We start from the raw sequence: 20,112 nt of genomic DNA, 5'->3' as shown, positions 1-20,112 counted from the left end.
AACTGAACATGTTCAAAAATGAACTCATTATCTTTCCCCCTAACCCTCTTCACTCTCCAAATCCCTTTAATTCTAAGGCCCCTCCTCTGTTTATTATTTCCCGTTTAACCTGTGTAAGGCTTGCTTTTCCTGGCATGTAGTAGGTACCTAATGAAAATTTATTAACTGAGTCCCTTTCTTCTCCCCCCTTCTTTAACTCAAAACCAAGCTAATTTCTACCTGTCCTTTCCTGCTGAGTAAGTGGTCCTTCTTGCTAAGGTCAATTTCTCTACCTATGCCCTCAATTTTAATATTTCCTCTTTATTCCAGTAACTTTCTTTCTTCCCACTAACTGGCTTTTCTTCCTATTGCCCTTTAAAGTAGTCATTTTACAGAAGAAGAAACAGAGCTGAGGAAAGTGACTTGCCCAAAGTAATGAGGTAATAGAGCTTGAATATGAGCCCAGATCTATTCTCTAAAAAACAAACAAAAAACAACCTTCACTTGACCCTGCCCTCCCTTCAAGCTATTTTCTCTCTCTTTCTTTCATGTCCAAACTCTGGGAAAGGATTTTCTACACTTACTTCTTCAAGCCCAACTTCACATTTCCTTGTGACCTGGTTTCTGGAGTCACCAGTTGATGGAAACTTGTCTCTAAGGTTACTAATATTCTTCTAGATATTACATCCTTTCACCTTTTCTTGTTAGTCCTCATTCTCCTTGGTCCTCCTTCTGACACTTTCTTTTCCCTTGGGTTTAATGCCAATGTTCTTTCCTACTTCACCTGCTTGACTTTTCCTTTCCAGTCTCTGGATTATCGCCCATCTCTTCCAGCCCCTTCAAGGAAGGCATATTATCAGCTCCCAAGGGTTCAAGTATCACTTCAATGCACATGACACCCACCTTTATGTAGCAGTCTCAACCACTTCCTCCAAGGAACTCCAGTTCCACATCATCACCTGCACGTTGGCTGTCTTCCTCCCAGATGTCCTATAAGCACTTCAATCTCAACAAAACAGGAGCTATCATCTTTCTTCCTAATCTTACTGCTCCTCCAAATGTGCCTATTTCTTGAGGGCATTACCATCCTCCTAATCACCCAGATTCATAACCCTGGAGTCATTCAGGACTCTTTCCTCTGCCTTATACTCACCTCAAATCTACTTCCGCATCTATCACAGCCTTCTCTATCCTCACAAAGCCATCATTGTAATAGCCTAGGTAAGGGGTGGCAAGCCTGCATTAGGATATAATGCCTGTGTCTGTGCAAAGAAGGTGATGGATGAGTGAGTCTTTTAAAAAACAATGGTATACTGTTTTCTCTTTTACCAACTGTGCTCCTTCTGAATCAAATTTACTATTCTGGAACGATATTCTATTCACATATGTTATCCCATCAATGGTACCTATGGAGTCAAATTTGCTTCTTTCTGTTAGGATCTACAGAACACCTTACTCATTATCCATACTCTGTGCATTATGTACAGATATTTGCTGGCTCATTTCTTGGATGCTGTTTGCTGCAAATTACTGGCATTGGTATCATTTTGCCTCCTACACTATATGTTATTCCATATAATATCTCATTTAGTGGACAGAAATAGGAGTTTTCCTTCTCAGTTTAAAATCTGATTATGAGTGTACTGGATAGACTTTTGGACCTGGGATCAGAAGTCCTGGATTCAAATCTCAGATACCGACTAGGTGTGTGACCCCATGAAAGTTAGTTAACCTCTTTGTGCCTCATATTCCTCAGATGTACACTGAAAAAGTTGGACTTGATGACCACTAGGATCATTTTCAGCTCTCAGTTTACTCTTAGTAGCCACTATTGGGTCTACTACATAAACTGCTGAGAAGCTTATCATTGCTATCTTTTAAATCAAGACCACAGGTTCACAAATCTAGAGCTAAAAAGGCCTCAGAGATCACAGAGAAGGAAACTGAAGCCCAGGAAGGTTAAGTGACTTTTCTTACAAGTAGTAAGCTTTAGAGGTAGAATTTGAATCCAGGTCCTCAGACTCCAGAGTGAGTGTTCCTTCCACTCTTGGAGCCAAGGCCAAAGAAATTGGGAGGTGAGAGTTAGGGGAATACCTACATTTATTTGTTCAAGTTCATAGAAACAGGAGTGAAGTGGAAAGGGGACCACTAGCCCTACTACCTGGGTTTGTGGAAGGGAGAGTGGGGAAGAGGTAGATCCAGAGGTAGGGAGCCTAAGAACTTGACTACTTATTTCTACGGGAAATGTTTCTGAATTGTAAGCAACAGACTTCAGACAAATCAGAATACAACCCATTCTGAGCTGAGGACTATAAATGAATGCAACCCTTTCCAGTGGAATGTCTCTAGAACAGCACTGTGATGCAACACAGGGGGCTCTGCATCCTAAAATACACAGTACAAGTGTCCTAGGCCTTCAAGGATGCCATGTAGCACCTTATCATCCCCAACTGCTAAGCTTTTCTATCTTTCAGTCAAAACCTTATTAAGAATATGTATTATATGTAAGACACTGCATATGGTGCTGGACATACACAAACAAAAATGGAACAGTTCCTGTCCTCATCAAACATTCTTCAGTCTTTCTGTCATGGCTTTTCTTCTTTCCTGTATCAGTCTACTCCTTGTAGACAATCTATCAATCTCACTCACTTCCTCTAGGTTTCTCTTCATCGTTGTCCTTTCTTCAGTATCCTGTGGCTTCTTCCACATATGCGGATTTCAGTTTAAGAATGGATTATATGTAGTACCAGACAAGTGGAATCTTCCTTATTTCCATGTGATAAACTAACCAATCACACCGCATCACGGTACCCCCTCAGGTCTCTGGCTTTCTTCCAGGGTGCTCCTTTATTGCTCTGGCTGTTTGGGTGTCAACTCTTTGCTGTAAAAGAAGTTCTCTCTACTACGCTCCAAGCCACTGAAAATATTTCAATATCTAGGTATTCCTTCCATCCTGCCCTGTTCCCTAAAGATAACGTATGCTTTTTGTTTTTTTGAGGAAATCTGTTATATATATATATATATATATATATATATATATATATATATATATATATATATATATATATATATCAGATTTTAACCTATGAAGAATGAAGGTATAAAAGCAGCAGTCTACTATCATCTATGACATACAACATCCTCTTTATAAAATGCCACAAAGATAACCTACCAGAACTGAATCACACTTTGGAAGAGGAAAGCAGTGCAAAACAAAAAAAAGGTTTCCAAGGCCTGCAATTCCCATTTCTTTCACTTTTGGTTCCTATTCTGCCTTGGGACATGAGGGCTGACCACATTCACAATACAGGAACTCAGTTGCACAAACAGTGCGAGCTCAGTTGATTTCTATCATGTACTATACTATCAGAAATGGTTATACAAAACTAACATATTTTATATAGGTGACACTACAATCTCTCCTCAAATCTGTGCTGTTCCTCATGTTCCATGAATGATTACTAGGCATAGCAAACTTCCCACTCAAAAACCTGATCCATCATTCAGCTTAATTTATCTAGGTCTACTTGGCAAGTACCAAGAGGTAATACATCATTTAAAACTGCAGTTGTGAACATACAAAATAGCTTTCAATACCCTTATGAGGATGTACTCTATAGGAACAAAATGAGGATGTTGCTCCATAAAAACCCCAATCCTTAACTCCAGCCTTATTGTTCTGGCTTTTTCCTGTTTGTCTCCAGGTTTCTTTGTTCCTCTCCCATCCCCAATAGAGTGTAGTAACATTTCTTCTCTTGCAACATTACTACATAGAATATAGCCAAGAACTAGAAAACAAGTAAAAAAGACCTCTAGGCAGCCAAAATAGATCAAGAAGCAATAAGGTATACTGAAATCTAGGCATGGACGCTGACTAGCTTTATGACCTGACAAATGATGCCCCATATCTGAGCCTCAGCTTTCTTCCTTGTAATATGAGCTACTCATACTGCCTATCTCAGCTTCCCATGAAAAATATTTTATAACCTTACCACAGTATATAAAGGCCAATCACTGTTGTTACGTTACAAAGTCTATGAAGTAAACAGAATGTATTTCACTCAAAAAAAGTTCCCCCAATCCCAGGGTCTATTTATTCAAACATATTTCAAATGGGCGTAGCTATCTAATTTTCCAGCTTACAGTGAGTGTCAGTCTGGAAGAGCAAAATAGCAAGATGACAGAGAAATATGCACTAACAGCAACAAGATGTGACAGCTGACAACAAGGAAGAGACAGGGAAAAACTATTTAGAAAGCCAAAAAAAGTTTTCAACCATTTCAGCACTTAAAGCAAAAAGCACCAAGACCTTTATTTGGGCACATGTGATTCCCTAATAATACTAAGATATGCAGCATTATTGTACAGAATGGGTATATTTGTTATCTTTGTCATTCTTATCAACTAGAACATCTGGATTGTTTTGCAGAACAGACATTGCCATGGAAGAGTTAATTCTTTCAGCAGCTCCAGAGCTCTCCCCATGGAGCCCTATTACCCAGATGGTGAATGCCTCACAGGGCCCAATACATCAAGGCAGCTCCAAGCAAGCTCCATTCTAAGCCTCTCGCTGCCCCTCTGTCCTCACCCCCACTGCCATCTTCTAACCAGCTGCACCGCTATCCTGTAGGTCCTCTCTGCCCAACCCTGCCTCTTAAAGTTCCGTAACAATACTCAGATCAACATTGCCATTGTGTCAATTTACTCTCAATGTTCCCTTCACTGGTCCTTGTAACTTCCCAAACCAATACCCACTGTGCACATCTGTGACAACCAATCCCTAGATGTATGGTCTCTCTCTAATAAAAATAGTTAGCATTTACATAGCACTTTAAAGTTTGCAAAGCACTTTTTCTTACTTCATCTGATCCTCACAACAACCCCTTAAGGCAAGTCCTATTATTATCCCCATTTTACAGATGGAAGAAGTTAAGCAGTTAAAAGACTTGTCCCCTAATCACACAGTCAGTGTCTGAGGCAGAATTCAAATTCAAGCCTTCAAGGCTCCAGGTCCCATGCTAGCTTCCATTCCACTAGCCGCTCCCATTACTAGAATGTGAGTTCCCTGAGGACAGGGATTGTTTTTGCTTTTGTGCTTAGCAGAATGTTTGACACATAATAGTTAAAAATGCTTTTTTGTTCATTAATTTATTCAGCAGAGATATGTGTTCCTAGCTCTTAATAAAAAATTTTTAAAACAGATTTAAATCATTATTCCACTGTAGGTTAAGAGCTCTTGATTACAACAAAACAAACAACCTCTCCTGCTCGTTTTATAGTGACCATAGTTATAAAGCTATCATATATCAGTGTGTACTTATAAAACTTATTTACTACTAGTTATGTTTACTAGTTGAATGATCAACTCACCAAAGCAGACTTCCCCACGCCTCCTGAACCAAGGACCACTAGCTTGTACTCACGCATGATGTAGTCTGTTCAAATGCTGACAATCTGAAAAAGAGGAGGAATATCTAGGATGAGAAATAAATTACAAATGTATTACTATCACATTAAGTAATGGTGATTTCTCTTAGCAGATGAAGGGGACAGAGAGAGCATGTGGAAAACTACACCTAGGCAGCCAGGTGGTACAGTGGCTAGAGTACCAGGACTGGAGTCAAGAAGTTCTGAGTTGAAATTATGGCCTCATACTTACTAGCTCTGTGACCTTGGGCAGGTCATTTAACACATCTGCCTCGGTTTCTTCAACTATAAAATGGGAATTACAATAAGAGCACCTACCACCCAGGGTTGTGGTGAGGATTAAGTGAAATAATACTCGTAAGGTGCTTAAGCACAGTGTCTGGCAGACAGCAGGTGCTATATAAATGCATACTGTTATTATTATTACTGTTATTATAGTTAACGTACAGTCATAAGAGGCCTATGATTTACTGTTCTAAAGATCATTCACTTAACTGAAGATCATTAGTCAATTTAGCTTGTGACACACGCAAAAATGGTGCTGTCAAGCAGGACTATAAAAACCAACATGGTCTCATAGTTAACCATAGACCTAATGCTATCTAAGAGAGTCATACATTTAATATATAATACAAACTATTTTTAAAGCAAGTTATTCATGTAACTTAGCATTTGCTCAAAATATATTATACCAGCATTATTCAGAATTCCTTGAAACAACTGGATATTGTTTTTGGAGACTGAAATTGGAGATTGAGCAGTATAAATGATCATTAATCAAGGCTGTTTAGTAGGTATTCCTTTTGTGTACAGGCTGGAACACTGAAATCTTGACTCTCAAATTTTGCAATTCTGTGAAATTATAAAAGATTACACTAAACTCCACTGGCAGTTATTTGTAAACTAAATAGCTGAATACATTACATCTGTTCAAAACCTGAAGAGGAAAAAAAAACTACTCCAGTACAGAAAACAGTTAACATTATAATTAAGAGGTTTAGAATAGAGATTATAGGAAAAGCTATCAAAAAGGGAAAAAAATCAGAAGTTTATCATAATATCATTAATATAGAGAAAAGAAGGGCAGAACAAATTATTGAGTATGCGAACAAAGCATTATGAATGCCAATCATCTCAATATTCAGGCAATAATAGTATTAGGCTGAAATAGAATGAGGCTGAAATAGTTACTGACAAATGTTAGCAATTTAAAGTAGAGTCTGTTATTTTGATAGATCTCTTAAACTTCCCTCAAATATTGACATATATGACATAATGGGTAGAATGCTGGAAGACCTGAATTTGAATTCTGTCTCAGACACCAAGTAGCTGCGTAACCCTGGGCAAGTCACTTAATCTCTCAGGGCCTGTTTTCTCATCTGTGAAGTCGGGAGAGTAATAGCACCTACCTTCCTTCCAGTTGCAAGATCAAATCAGATAGATACATAGATGACAGAAATCTCTTTACAATTCTTAAAAGAGCTTTGTAAATGGTACCTGTTACTATTACATGGGCAATGAGTATAATGTTTAAACAGTGATGTTTAATTATCATTACTATTTTATGAACTTTGTTCATAAATGCACATGACATTTAAGATGCCCATGAGACATTCTGATATGTATTACTGGTAGCTGATGAGGAAGCAGCAGCGGAATTCATTAGAGTGACTGGGACATATCTGAGAGTTGTCAACACAGTAGTATTAGTTAAATTGATAAATTCACCAAGATATTGTAGTCTCTAGGCACTAGAATCAAGGTTTCCAAAGTGAGCAATACCACCCCCTGGCAGGTACTGGAATGATCCAGGGGGAGTGGTAGTAATCTTGGTTGCAACTGACTGAGGTGGAGTGGGGGAACACTGAATAAAAATAAGGGGACAGTGGAAGCATAAGGATAGAAGAGGAGGACATTTTGAAAACCCATTTGTATATGTCTCACTGTTGTGTAACAGAGCTAAAGCTGTAGTGATTACATTATTTTCTAAATAAATACACAAAATGCAAGTTATAACCAATCAGTAGGTCAAGTCCTCTGAAAGGTCTTAACAAGCAAGTGTTGACAGGCGAGCTTGTCACACATTGTCAGGAAGTCCAGCATGTATTATATGACACAATACTGCATCATCAAAATTTCAATGCAGGAAAAAAAATACACAAATTAATAATAAATTATTAAATTTCAAATGCATCATTTAAAAAAATAGATGTTTTATATTTACATTTTTTGAAATGCCACAAATTTCAAAAAACCATTGAAGGGTTAATGATTTCCAGGGGGCAATGAGTACTTTTGGGGGGCAATAGGTCAAATAAGTTTGCAAACCTCTGCATTAGATGATCCTTGAGGTCACTTTTAGCTCTATTGCATGAGATCTTAACCTTTTTGTATAATGGATCCCTTTATTAGTCTGGTGAAATCTACACACTCCTCCCAAGAATAACATATTTAAATGTACAAGCTAAAAATACACAGAATGGCAAAGAAAAACAATTTGGGGAGAAAGAGTCATCAAACTTTTAAGTTCATAGACCCTTAGATAAGAATTACCAACTCTACAGGATCAGTTTGTAATATTTCAGTGAATAAGCATTAAGATAGCCCTTTTGTCAATCTCTAAAGGCATAGCTTTTGTGTACCTCTAAAGATTATAAAGACTATTCTGGATCCAAAATTTCCATATTCATAGAGATTGATACATTTTGCTTTTCTTGTAAACAAAGCCACAAGTCTTCAACTATGGTTTAAGTCTGGAAGGGGAAAGAGAAGCAAATATCTAGTCAGAGACATGTAGGGTGGCACAAAAACATACAGTAAGGACAAGATAAACTATGAAGCATTAAAACACTAGGGTAGTCTGAGCCATAGAACCAAGGAAGGGAGGAAATCTGAGTCACATTAAATTCTCTGAGGCCTCTATGTGCTATGAAATTTGATGAGATTCCATATATGTTTCTTAAAATGGCCATGTCTAAAACAACTCTGAAAGACTTAAGAAATCTGGGTCATTACAATAATTAATTATCTGTCCAAAGGGCAAATGATGAAGCACGATGCCCAATTCCTGACAAAGATGTGACGGACTCTGTGCAGAATGAGGCATATATTTTTGGACATGGCCAATTTGTTTTGCTTGAATATGCACTATTTTTACAGTGGTTTTGGTTCCCCCTGTCCCTGCCCACTTCCTTCAATGGAGCAGTGTGGGAGAATTAAAAAAAAAATTTTTTTAAATGGACACATTTTTCAATGTCAAACAATGTAGCAACATTTCTTAAGAATGGCTTGGTACCCTGTATTTCTACCTCTCTTTCTTTTTTTAATCTATCAGCTGAGTGATAAGAAGATTTCCTCCAATAGATATGAGGGGAAATGTTCAAGACAGGCAGACCATCCTAGGTTCTAATCTCTTTTCAAGACTCCACTAAATCAAGGAATTGACATACTAAACAATATACAAATCTACTCTCTTTAATCCATAAATGTGTATTTTCACAGAGCACACACCTTGATACAGTTATATTTGTACTTCTAGGGCAATAATATGTCCTGATAAAGCCAATTTATTCTGAGCACTATTTGGTATTAGCAGCTCAACCCTGCCCTTCAAGTTAAATGGCAAAATATTAAAGTGTCAAAGTACTTTTTCTTTAAGAACCTAATACCATACATTTAAAGTTAAAAGGAATCTTGAGAGTCCATCAAGTCAGATTCCTTCATTTTATTGAAGAGGAAACAGTGACTTGAGAGAGCTTACATGACTTGCCCTGGGTCACACAGTGTTGAGTGGCAACTCCAGACTCAGAAATCTGTAAACTGGGCCTACCTACCTGTTATTTGACTGAAACAGCATTTTAATTCAGCAAAAAAAAATCCCAAACAAACAAAAAAAAACCATTAGGAGCCTAATAATGTAAAGGAACCATAATAGGTTCTAATAAAAAAAAAAAAACAACCCCTAACTTCCAGAGACTACAGAATAGGGATGATATGAGGGAGGTAGTATAGTATAATAAAAAGAATGCCATATTGGGAGCTGGAAGAACTGACCTGAAATCTCTGCTCTGCTGTGTGAGCAAGCCACAACTTATCTAAACCTCATTTTTCACCTATGAAAATCAGGCAGTCAATAAATATTTATTAAGGACTTACATGTCAGGTACCATACTAAACAAAGGTAAAAGATTGTTCCTGTTCTTGAAAGCTCACAAACCAACAAGGGCAACAACATGCAAACAAACTTATCTACAGAATGAATTGGGAATAAACAAGAGAAGGAAGGCACTAGAATGAAGAGGGGGCAGGAAAGTCTTCCTTTAGAAGATTGTAGCTGGGGCTTCTCAGAAGCCAGGAGGCAAAGATAGAAAGGGAGAGAATTCCAATCATGGGGGAAAGTCAATGAAACTACCCAGATTCAGGTGATGGAGTATCTTAAAGAAAAGTTAAGAGCAGAATGTTACTGAATCCAGCAAAGAAGATGGACAGGTGGCATCATGAAAACCTAGAAAAAAGAACGCAGAAGTGGGTGACCAACAGTATCAAAGGCTACACAGGTCAAGAAGGATGAGAAGTAAGAAAAGGTCACTGTATTAGGCAATTAAGAGATTGTTATCAACTTCTGAGAGAAACTGTAGAGTTAAGAAGTGAGAGGAAAGAAGTGGAGGTATTTGTTGCAGACTGCCTTCTCAAGGAATTTAGCCATAAGAGGAAGGAGAAATATGTAATAAAAGGGAAAAGAGACATGGGATAGTTAATGGGGATGGATGGGTCAAGTAAGGGTTTTAAAGGATGGGGGAGACAGATATGTTTGTAGGCAGTAGGGAAGCATCCAGTAGACAGTGAGAGATTGATAAGTGAGAGAGTGGGGATGCTAGAGGAGGACAATACGTTGGAGAAATTGGGATAGAATAGGATCAATTGCATATGTACAGGGAGTTGTCTTGGCAAGGAAAAGGGCCACTTTATCATGTGAAATAGGGGTAAAGGAAACAGTAGAAGAAGGCATCTGAATCATGGAGGAGGAGGAGGAGGAACACACAAAAAGTTTTCTTTTTTTTTCAGTAAAATATGATGCAAAGTTCTCAGCTAGGAGGGTGTGGGGAAGGGGAGCCATGGAAGATCTGAAGGATGAAAAGGTCTGGACAAGCTTCTGTGGTGAGTGGGATAGTGAATTAGAGAGATTTAAAAGACTTGCCCTGCAATACCTGACATCACGTTACATAAATTTATAGTGGGCCCAGGCAGCACAGTTTCAAAATTTTCTTCATCTTTTTTCAGTAGCATACGTGTAGGAAAAAAAGCAGTGGCTGGTGAGAATAATCTGAGGCTGAGGCCTGGCACAGAAAATCAGCAATATGATAAAGAGGCAAGGGACTCAAGAGAAAAAGACAGAGAGTGTAGAATTTAACTGGTTGAACAAATGGTCCAGATGAGGAAAGGAGAATAGATTTAGTGCAAGGGACTAAACTGAAGGATGGAGGGACAGAAGGCACAGTGTGGAAGGAGAGAAGAGGGAACGAAGCAGAGGGAAAGAAGGAGTAACAATAGTGATCAGATGGAGATGTTACCGAATAACGGTGGTAGAAGGAAAACTTGGAAGTGGCAATGGGAAACAAGGAGTATTTCCAACTCTCTCAACTCTCATGAAGTGGGAGTATGTCGGGGTGGGGGTGGGGGGTGCAGGGGAGGTGGGGAGACGGGCTTGTGTATAGAGTGGAATGAAAGTACAGCAACGGTAGAAATGGCAGCCATGAGAGTCATGTCAACAAGAGGGATTCAGGAAGCCATCTAGAAGATGGAATGAGTAGTAAAGGAAAGGAAAAGACTGAAGATGAAAGCAAGTTTGTTTCCTTATGGAGCACACAAAAAGGTGACAGGTGGCAGACTAGATAGCCACTAAAGTCTCTTTCACCTCTAAATCTATCTTATGAATCTTGGTTCTGTTAATGGGTGACTAGTCCTTTCTAGGTCTTAAGTAAAAATTGAGAGAGAGACTATCTTATTTTCTTTCTAAAGGGGTTACTACTAACTCATTACTGCCAAGTTACAAACCACTATGTTCTTCCAAGTAAGTCCTATGCCTTTTTATGGAAATCTCTCTTCATCTATGTACTCACAATACAAGACCAGAAAATATCTTTTTCTGTTCAAGATTTCCCTACAAATAAGGAGAACTACAAATCTAACAATAAACATTTTACAGTCGTTACATTTTGAGTCAGACTTGGTTCCCCCTACCAATGCAGAACAAGCAAATAACAGTTTTTTCATTATTATTTTCAAAAAAGCTAAATTCAGCAAAACTATGTAAGGAGAAATTTACCTTTAGAAGATATAAAATGATTCTTTTAAAGAAAAATCCCACCCCCAACTTTGTCTTTACTTCAGTTTCCTCTTTAGTGGGTAAATTTGCAAATAGCAGGAAGAAATATTCTCCTTTAGACTAGTGAATTTGAAGTGATATAAATTTGTGAAGGGCAAATTACTTATTACAGCAAACTAAACTATATCCTCTTGAAAATTAATAGAAAAGGGAGAGGAGTCAAGATGGCAGAGTAAAAAGACATACATATGCTAACTCCAAACCCACAGCCCATAAAATACCTGTAAAGAAGAACTCCCAACAAATTCTGGAGCAGCAGAAGCCACAGAACAATGGAGCGGAGGAGATTTCTGTTCCAGAAAGCCCTTAAAAACCGATACGAAAGGTCTGTCACGCCCAGGACCTAGGGGCAGAGCCCAGCCCTGCCTTGGCAGCCCAGGCACCGAGAGGAGCAGATACAAGCAGGCTTCAGGGACAGAATCTCCAGCAGCAGTGTAGGTCCCTCCACCTACAGGTGCCAAAGCTCAGTGAGAGGGTCTTTTTGGCTGGACGAGAAGGGAGCAGGGTGTCCCCATAATTCAGGCACTCTCAGGAGGCAGCAGCAGAGGCAGCAGCAGACAAGGGCTCCCAAAGCAGGAAGGAGCCGGGATCCATTGTTGAAGGTCTCTGCATAAACCACCTGAGGGAACTGAGCTCCGTATGGTGGCCCTAACCCCACCTGAACACCAGAACTTAATCTCACACTGAATAGAAGCCCCGCCCCCACCCAAAGCCCCAAGGCTGGGGAGCAGCATTTGAATCTCAGACCCCAAGCACTAGCTGGGCGGATCTGGAGGCGAGGTGGGTGTGGAAAGGACACTCAGAAGTCAAGGAACTGGCTGGGAAAATGCCCAGAAAAGGGGGGAAAAAAATGAGACCATAGAAGGTTACTTTCTTGGTGAACAGATATCTCCTCCCTTCCTTTCTGATGAGGAAGAACAATGCTTAGCATCACGGAAAGACATAGAAATCAAGGCTTATGTATCCCAAACATCCAAAAGAAATATTCCATGGGCTCAGGCCATGGAAGAGCTCAAAAAGGATTTTGAAAATCAAGTTAGAGAGGTGGAGGAAAAACTGGGAAGAGAAATGAGAGAGATGCAAGAAAAGCATGAAAAGCAGGTCAGCACCTTGCTAAAGGAGACCCAAAAAAATGCTGAAGAAAATAACACCTTGAAAAATAGGCTAACTCAATTGGCAAAAGAGGTTCAAAAAGCCAATGAGGAGAAGAATGCTTTCAAAAGCAGAATTAGCCAAATGGAAAAGGAGATTCAAAAGCTCACTGAAGAAAATAGTTCTTTCAAAATTAGAATGGAACAGATGGAGGCTAATGACTTTATGAGAAACCAAGAAATCACAAAACAAAACCAAAAGAATGAAAAAATGGAAGACAATGTGAAATATCTCATTGGAAAAACAACTGACCTGGAAAACAGATCCAGGAGAGACAATTTAAAAATTATGGGACTACCTGAAAGCCATGATCAAAAAAAGAGCCTAGGCATCATCTTTCATGAAATTATCAAGGAAAACTGCCCTGATATTCTAGAACCAGAGGGCAAAATAAGCATTCAAGGAATCCACCAATCACCTCCTGAAAGAGATCCAAAAAGAGAAACTCCTAGGAACATTGTGGCCAAATTCCAGAGTTCCCTGGTCAAGGAGAAAATATTGCAAGCAGCTAGAAAGAAACAATTCAAGTATTGTGGAAATACAACCAGGATAACACAAGATCTAGCAGCTTCTACATTAAGGGATCGAAGGACATGGAATAGGATATTCCAGAAGTCAAAGGAACTAGGACTAAAACCAAGAATCACCTAACCAGCAAAACTGAGTATAATACTTCAGGGGAAATAATGGTCTTTCAATGAAATAGAACACTTTCAAGCATTCTCGATGAAAAGACCAGAGCTGAAAAGAAAATTTGACTTTCAAACACAATAATGAAGAGAAGCATGAAAAGGTAAACAGCAAAGAGAGGTCATAAAGGACTTACTAAAGTTGAACTGTTTACATTCCTACATGGAAAGACAACTCTTGAAACTTTTCACTATCTGGGTACTGGGTGGGATTACACACACACACACACACACACACACACACACACACACACACACACACACACACACACACACACCCCACAGAGTGAATTGAATAGGATGGGATCATATCTTAAAAAAATGAAATTAAGTGGTGAGAGAGAAATATATTGGGAGGAGAAAGGGAGAAATGGAATGAGGCAAATTATCTCTCATAAAAGAGGCAAGCAAAAGACTTTTTAGTGGAGGGAAAAAGAGGGGAGGTGAGAGAAAAACATGAAGTTTACTCTCATCACATTCAACTAAAGGAAGGAATAAAATGCACACTTATTCTGGTATGAAAACCTATCTTACAATACAGGAAAGTGGGGGAGATGGGGATAAGCAGGGTGGGGAGGATGATGGAAGGGAGGGCAGTGGGAGGAGGGAGCAATTTGAAGTCAACACTCTTGGGGAGGGACAGCATCAAAAGAGAGAAGAGAAGCAATGGGGGGCAGGATAGGATGGAGGGAATTATAGTTAGTCTTACACAACATGACTATTATGGAAGTCATTTGCAAAACTACACAGATATGGCCTATATTGAATTGCTTGCCTTCACAAAGGGAATGGTTGGGGAGGGAGGGATGAGGAGAAGTTGGAACTCAAAGTTTTAGGAACAACTGTTGAGTACTGTTCTTGCTACTAGGAAATAAGAAATACAGGTAATGGGGTATAGAAAGTTATCTGGCCCTACAGGACAAAAGAGAAGATGGGGACAAAGGAAGGGAGGGATGATAGAAGAGAGGGCAGACTGGTGATAGGGGCAATCAATGCTCAGTGTTTTGGGGTGGGGGGAGGGGACAAATGGAGAGAAAATTTGGAACCCAAAATTTTGTGAAAATGAATGTTAAAAGTTAAATAAATATAATTTTAAAAAAAACAAAAAAGAAAATTAATAGAAAAATCACAGTTTGGAAAAGAAATTTTTGTTTGGAACTAATTCTTACAAGTGGACACTGATAAGGTATTTTGGTCATATATAAATGATTAAATATTCAGTCAACAAACAATTATTAAGTGCCTTACCAGGCACTAAGCAAAACACCAGAAATAGAAAGGCAAAAGCAGTATTGCTCTCAAGGAGCTCATATTCTAATAGGGCAGACAACATATTAGCAAGTATGTAGAAGAAATATATATATATACACACACAGAACAGATGGAAGGCTATGTTAGAGAAGGCACCATTAGCTGGGGGAATTAAGACAGATAAAGCATTAATTAAGCACCTACTATGTGCCAGGCACTATGCAAAGTTCAGACTTCTTAAGTCTATATGTGTGGTGTATGCACAGAGACGTGTATGCTAAGAGTCAGGAAACACAAAAACATGTTTAGCTCTCTAAAATAACCATTTACTTGATCCAAAGCGTGTCAATATAGAAATACAAAATGTTTTTTGGTAAGAAGAAATCATCTATCACTAGAAGAGGTTTTCTTTGTCATCTTACCCCTAAAAAGAGAGAACACCATGCCTTTAGTATGTTTTTTGGTTTATATAAAGGCAAACTATTGTCTTGGTTATAAATAAAAATGTATACATATCCACCCTGAAGTAGTGTAATTTTAGAATTATTTAAAACCACTATTGGTCTTAAGTGTAATACATAATCCAATAAATCCATTACTGAAACGAGATCTTCCTAGAATTGGAATGATCTGATGGTATTTGCCCATCATTCATTACCAGCTTACTATTAGACAGCAGAACCATGATACCCAATTGAGCTTATCCTCTTCTCAGTCCTTCCTTCCTTTGTCTCTGTCCTCCCTACTTTATGCAACTATTATGTCATATATGAACATATGTGCAACTAGTATGTCATATTTCTACTGTTCAATGCCATCACTCTTCTTTCTCCTACAAGTATAATTAATTTGTATTCTCATTCTCAAGTTCATTTAAGGTCCCTAATTGCAAGGAGTAACTGTGGTCTAAAAGATTTTCATGCTGTACACAAAGAATACTGAAAAAAGATTTTTAGGAGGTCTGTTTTTTGTTTTTGTTTTTTGCACAGTATTCCAACTCTCCATGGGATACATTACAATTTTGTAATAATACAGAAAAAGTGACACTAGTTTCCTTGCTGTTCCACAAATTAGACACTCCATTAGCTCCAGGCATTTTCTCTGGTTGTTCCCCATGCCTGGTATGCTCTCCCTTACCTCATCTTACTAAAGCTTCCCTGACTTCCCTCAAGTCCCAACTAAAATTTCAACTTCCACAGGAAACCTTTCCTAATCTCTCTTAATTCTAGTGCCTTCCTGCTTTTAATTATTAGCTATTTATTCTGCATATAGATTGTTTACACATATTTGTTTGCTTGTCTCCCCCATTAGATTGTGAGTTTCTTGAGGGCAGGGACTGTCTTTTGTCTCTTATTGAGTTTAGCAGAGTCTGGCACATAGTAGGCACTTAACATTTTATTGATTGACTGATTGAAAGTGCAAAATTCAGTTTTAAAGATTGAAATCACAGGGACAATTCATCTTGGAATATAATTATTTATAATATTTAATGTAATTAACTGATCTCTATCTTTACATTTTTCCTAGCACTACATTTATATGTATACTTATAATCATTTTTATTAATTCATCAAAATATTATGATATAATAGATATCAATATGATATAAAAGATATCAATTTTAGAGACAAAAAAAAAAATCAGTGCAGAAAATCAGTGGTAAGGCAGATTACTTGTATAGAACTGCAGAGCAATTCCTTAAACAACAGCATTTACATGTGTCAATATCGAAGTAGTATTTATGCCTAATGGAAGGAAAGAATGGCCAATTCTATTTTACTTGAGAACTTCTACAAAGGGCATATGGCAAAATAAAGCAAATTAGAGGAGCACAGAATATTTTACCTGCCAGATCTATAGATGAGGGAAGAATTTATGACCAAACAAGAGAAAGAGAGCATTACATAATGTAAAATGGACAATTTTGATTAATTAAGTTAAAAAGTTTTTGTACAAACAAAACCAATGCAGGTTTTCCACAGGAAACTGTGGAAAAATTTTTACAGCAAGTTTCTCTGATAAAGGACTAATTTCTCAAATGTAGAGAACTGAGTCAAATTTATAATATAAGTCATTCCCCAACTGATAAATCATCAAAGGATATGAATAGGAAGTTTTCAGAAGAAGAAAAAAAGCTATCCATAGCCACATGAAAAAATGCTACAGATCACTACTGACTAGAGAAATGAATATTAAAAATTATTTTTACATGTAATTTAGAAAAATAATTTAGAAATAAAATTAATTAGCATGGGGGGAAAAGAACATCTAGACATGTTAACATTTCAGGATATAATTCCTAGGACTCACATAAATTTGCTTCTCCCTGCCAAATTCATTTATTATATTCACACAAAGAACCTTGAATAATATAGACCATTGCCAACACTCTAATCATTTGTACCTGGTGTATTTTTTAAAAGTCTGTATTTTTACCTGCTATTAAACAGGTAAACAGGCACTACCACAATAGGTTCACATCCTGTAAATGATGATACATTGTGATACACTGGCTGTGTGATCCTGGACAAATCACCTGACCTGTCAATGTTCTAGACAAACTTTCTAAGATTATAAACTGCACAGGAGGTGCTGACTGGTATTTATGGAGGGAGTTTCCTCATCCATAAGCTCCCTAAATCAATAAAATCACAGGTCTAGTCCTTATGTCTTATTGGACAAACTGGCTGACACCATCAATGACTACCATACTGTTTAAAAAATATTACTAAAAGTACGAAACAGACAAGTCCCAGGACAACTTTGAAAATAACATGTTGAGTTGATTATATACTTGTTAAATAGCAAGCTATCTGTAAGACAGACTGGCAGGGAGAGACGTAAGGCAAAGATACCAGTTAGAAGGTTGCTGAAAATAGCTAGAGACAAGAGGTGATGAGGGCATACAATAAGATAGTAGCTGTGTGAGTAGAAAAAGAGTCAGATGTGAGAGATATAGAGGTAAAAATCTGTAAGATGTGGCAAATGATTAGCTAGGTCAGGTAAAGAAGAATGAGGAACGGATGACAATGCCAAGGTTGTTAGCCTGGCTGACTGGTATTTACAGAAACAAAGAAATCTGGAAATTGGGTGGGCCTAGGGCAGGAATAGGGAACCTGTGGCCTCAAGGTCACAAGCGGCCCTCTAGATCCTCAAGTGCAGCCCTTTGACTGAATCCAAACTGAACAGAACAAATCCACTTAATGAAATGATTTGTTCTGTAAAACTTGGACTGTCAAAAGGCTGCACCCAAGGACCACATGTGAGCTTAAGGCCAAAGGTTCCCCAACTCTGGTCTAAGGGAAAGATATGGATTTCTATTTTGGACATTCTGAGGTGGAGATGTCTCTGGGACATCCAAGGTGATAGCTATATAGATCTGTGAGTGATCTGCACAGAGATGATAATTGCCACAGTTAGGGAGTGTGATATGGATAATGATTCAAAGGAGACTGAGAAGGAATAGTCAAGACAGGTAGAAGAACCAAGGAAGTAATGTGATGACAAGAGAGGAGAAAGTACCCAGAACAGTTGTTAAATATGGCAGAGAGGTCAGGCAGGTTGAGGACAGAAAAGTTTATCAGATTTGGTCATTAAAAGATGATAGGTAGTTTTGGAGACAGCAGTTTCAACTGAGTGATTCAATCAGAAGCCAGATTTCAAATGGTTTTGGAATGAGTGAGAAGAGGGGAAATAGAGGTAATGTGTGTTAGACAACTTCATCTAGGAATTTGGCTGAGAAATGAAGAAACAGAAGGAATGATATGAGTCTAGAAAAGGGTTCTTTTTTTTTCCCTAATGGATAGGGAGACTTGGGCATGTTTGAAGGCCTAAGAGAAGAAACTGGTAGACAAGTAGTTGAAGAGAAGAGGGGGAGACGACTGAAGGAGTAAAATTCTTGAGAAAACAGGTAGGAATGTCATCAAGGGTAAAATACAGAAAGTCTGCTCTTGGTAGAGAGGCCGTCATTATCAGGGGAAAAGGGAAAAGGAGAGTGGGAGATGAAGATTTTGAGATAAAGAGAAAGGGAAAAGAATAGACTGACAAAATTTTAGGATATTAATTTTAGAAGCATACACTTCATCAAATTCTTTAAACTGAAAATGCCTTTAATTAAGTACTCCATCTCCCCACAATCACATAATTCTTTTTCACAAAAAAGTGCTTTGCCTAATTAATTCAATGCTCAAATGGGAAAAAAAAATACCAATTATTGAAGAACAATTCACGCTTAAGTCATTTGATTCTAGCAAAATTCAGTAAAATTACCTTAAAAGTAAAATGTACTTCCAAAGACAAAAAATGGAGAACACAGGAGTAAATGGAACTTTCCATAAAATAATAAGCAGTATCTACCTAAAACCTTCAGCAAGCATTATATGCAATGGAGATAAGCTAGATGCATTTCCAAAAAGATCAGGGGTGAAACAAGGATGTCCACTATGACCACTATTATTCAATATGGTACTAGAAATGTTTAGCTGTAGCAATAAGAAAAGAAAAAGAAATAGAAGGAATTAGAATAGGCAAAGAAGAAACTAAGTTATCACTCTTTACAGATGATACGATGATATACTTAGAGAATGCCAGAGAATCAAGTAAAAAACTACTTGAAATAATAAACAATTTTGGCAAAGTTGCAGGTTACAAAATAAATCCCCACAAGTATTCTGCATTTCTATATATTACTAACAAAGCCCAACAGCAAAAGATAGAAAGAGAAATCCCGTTTAAAGATATGGTAGACATTATAAAATATTTGGGAGTCTACCTGCCAAAACAAACCCAGGGACTATATGAACACAACTACAAAACACTTTTCCCACAAATAAAGTCAGATCCAAGTAAGTGGAAAAACATCAGCTGCTTGTGGGTGGGCTGAGTCAATATAAATGGTAATTCTACCTAACTTAATTTACTTATTCAGTGCCATACCAATCAAACTATCAGATAATTATTTTGTAGAGCTAGAAAAAATAATATCAAAATTCTTCTGGAAGAACAAAAGATCCAGAATATCAAGGGAACTAATGAAAAGAATGCTAGGGAAGGTAGCCTAGCTGTACAGATTTCAAATTGTATTATAAAGTGGCAATTATCAAAACCACTTGGTACTGGCTAAGAAACAGAAGGGTAGATCAGTGGAATAGGTTAAGTACTCAAGACACAGTAGTCAATGAATATAGCAATCTACTGTTTGATAAACCCAAGGACCCTAGTTTCTGG

The 20,112-nt window shown here is 37.9% G+C and overlaps 1 protein-coding gene and 1 long non-coding RNA gene across 3 annotated transcripts in view; one reads left to right on the top strand and one right to left on the bottom strand.

The window, feature by feature from the left end:
* The window catches only part of RAP1A (RAP1A, member of RAS oncogene family), a 91,888-nt gene that overhangs the window by 25,728 nt on the left and 46,048 nt on the right, over positions 1-20,112 (bottom strand). The window contains exon 2 of one of the 2 annotated variants that reach the window (XM_072644343.1): positions 5,353-5,436. In XM_072644343.1, the coding sequence (XP_072500444.1) occupies positions 5,353-5,409 (57 nt within the window). In that variant the 5' untranslated portion in view covers positions 5,410-5,436. The remainder of the gene's footprint in view (positions 1-5,352; positions 5,437-20,112) is intronic. The other variant, XM_072644344.1, reaches the window with a different exon arrangement.
* LOC140527428 (uncharacterized) overlaps positions 1-20,112 on the top strand; it is a 56,674-nt gene that overhangs the window by 21,220 nt on the left and 15,342 nt on the right. The window lies entirely within an intron of this gene.

This window comes from Notamacropus eugenii, chromosome 2 (genome assembly GCF_028372415.1).
Source record: "Notamacropus eugenii isolate mMacEug1 chromosome 2, mMacEug1.pri_v2, whole genome shotgun sequence".
Classification (NCBI taxonomy): Eukaryota; Metazoa; Chordata; class Mammalia; order Diprotodontia; family Macropodidae; genus Notamacropus; species Notamacropus eugenii.
This window is presented reverse-complemented; position numbering and strand designations above follow the sequence as displayed.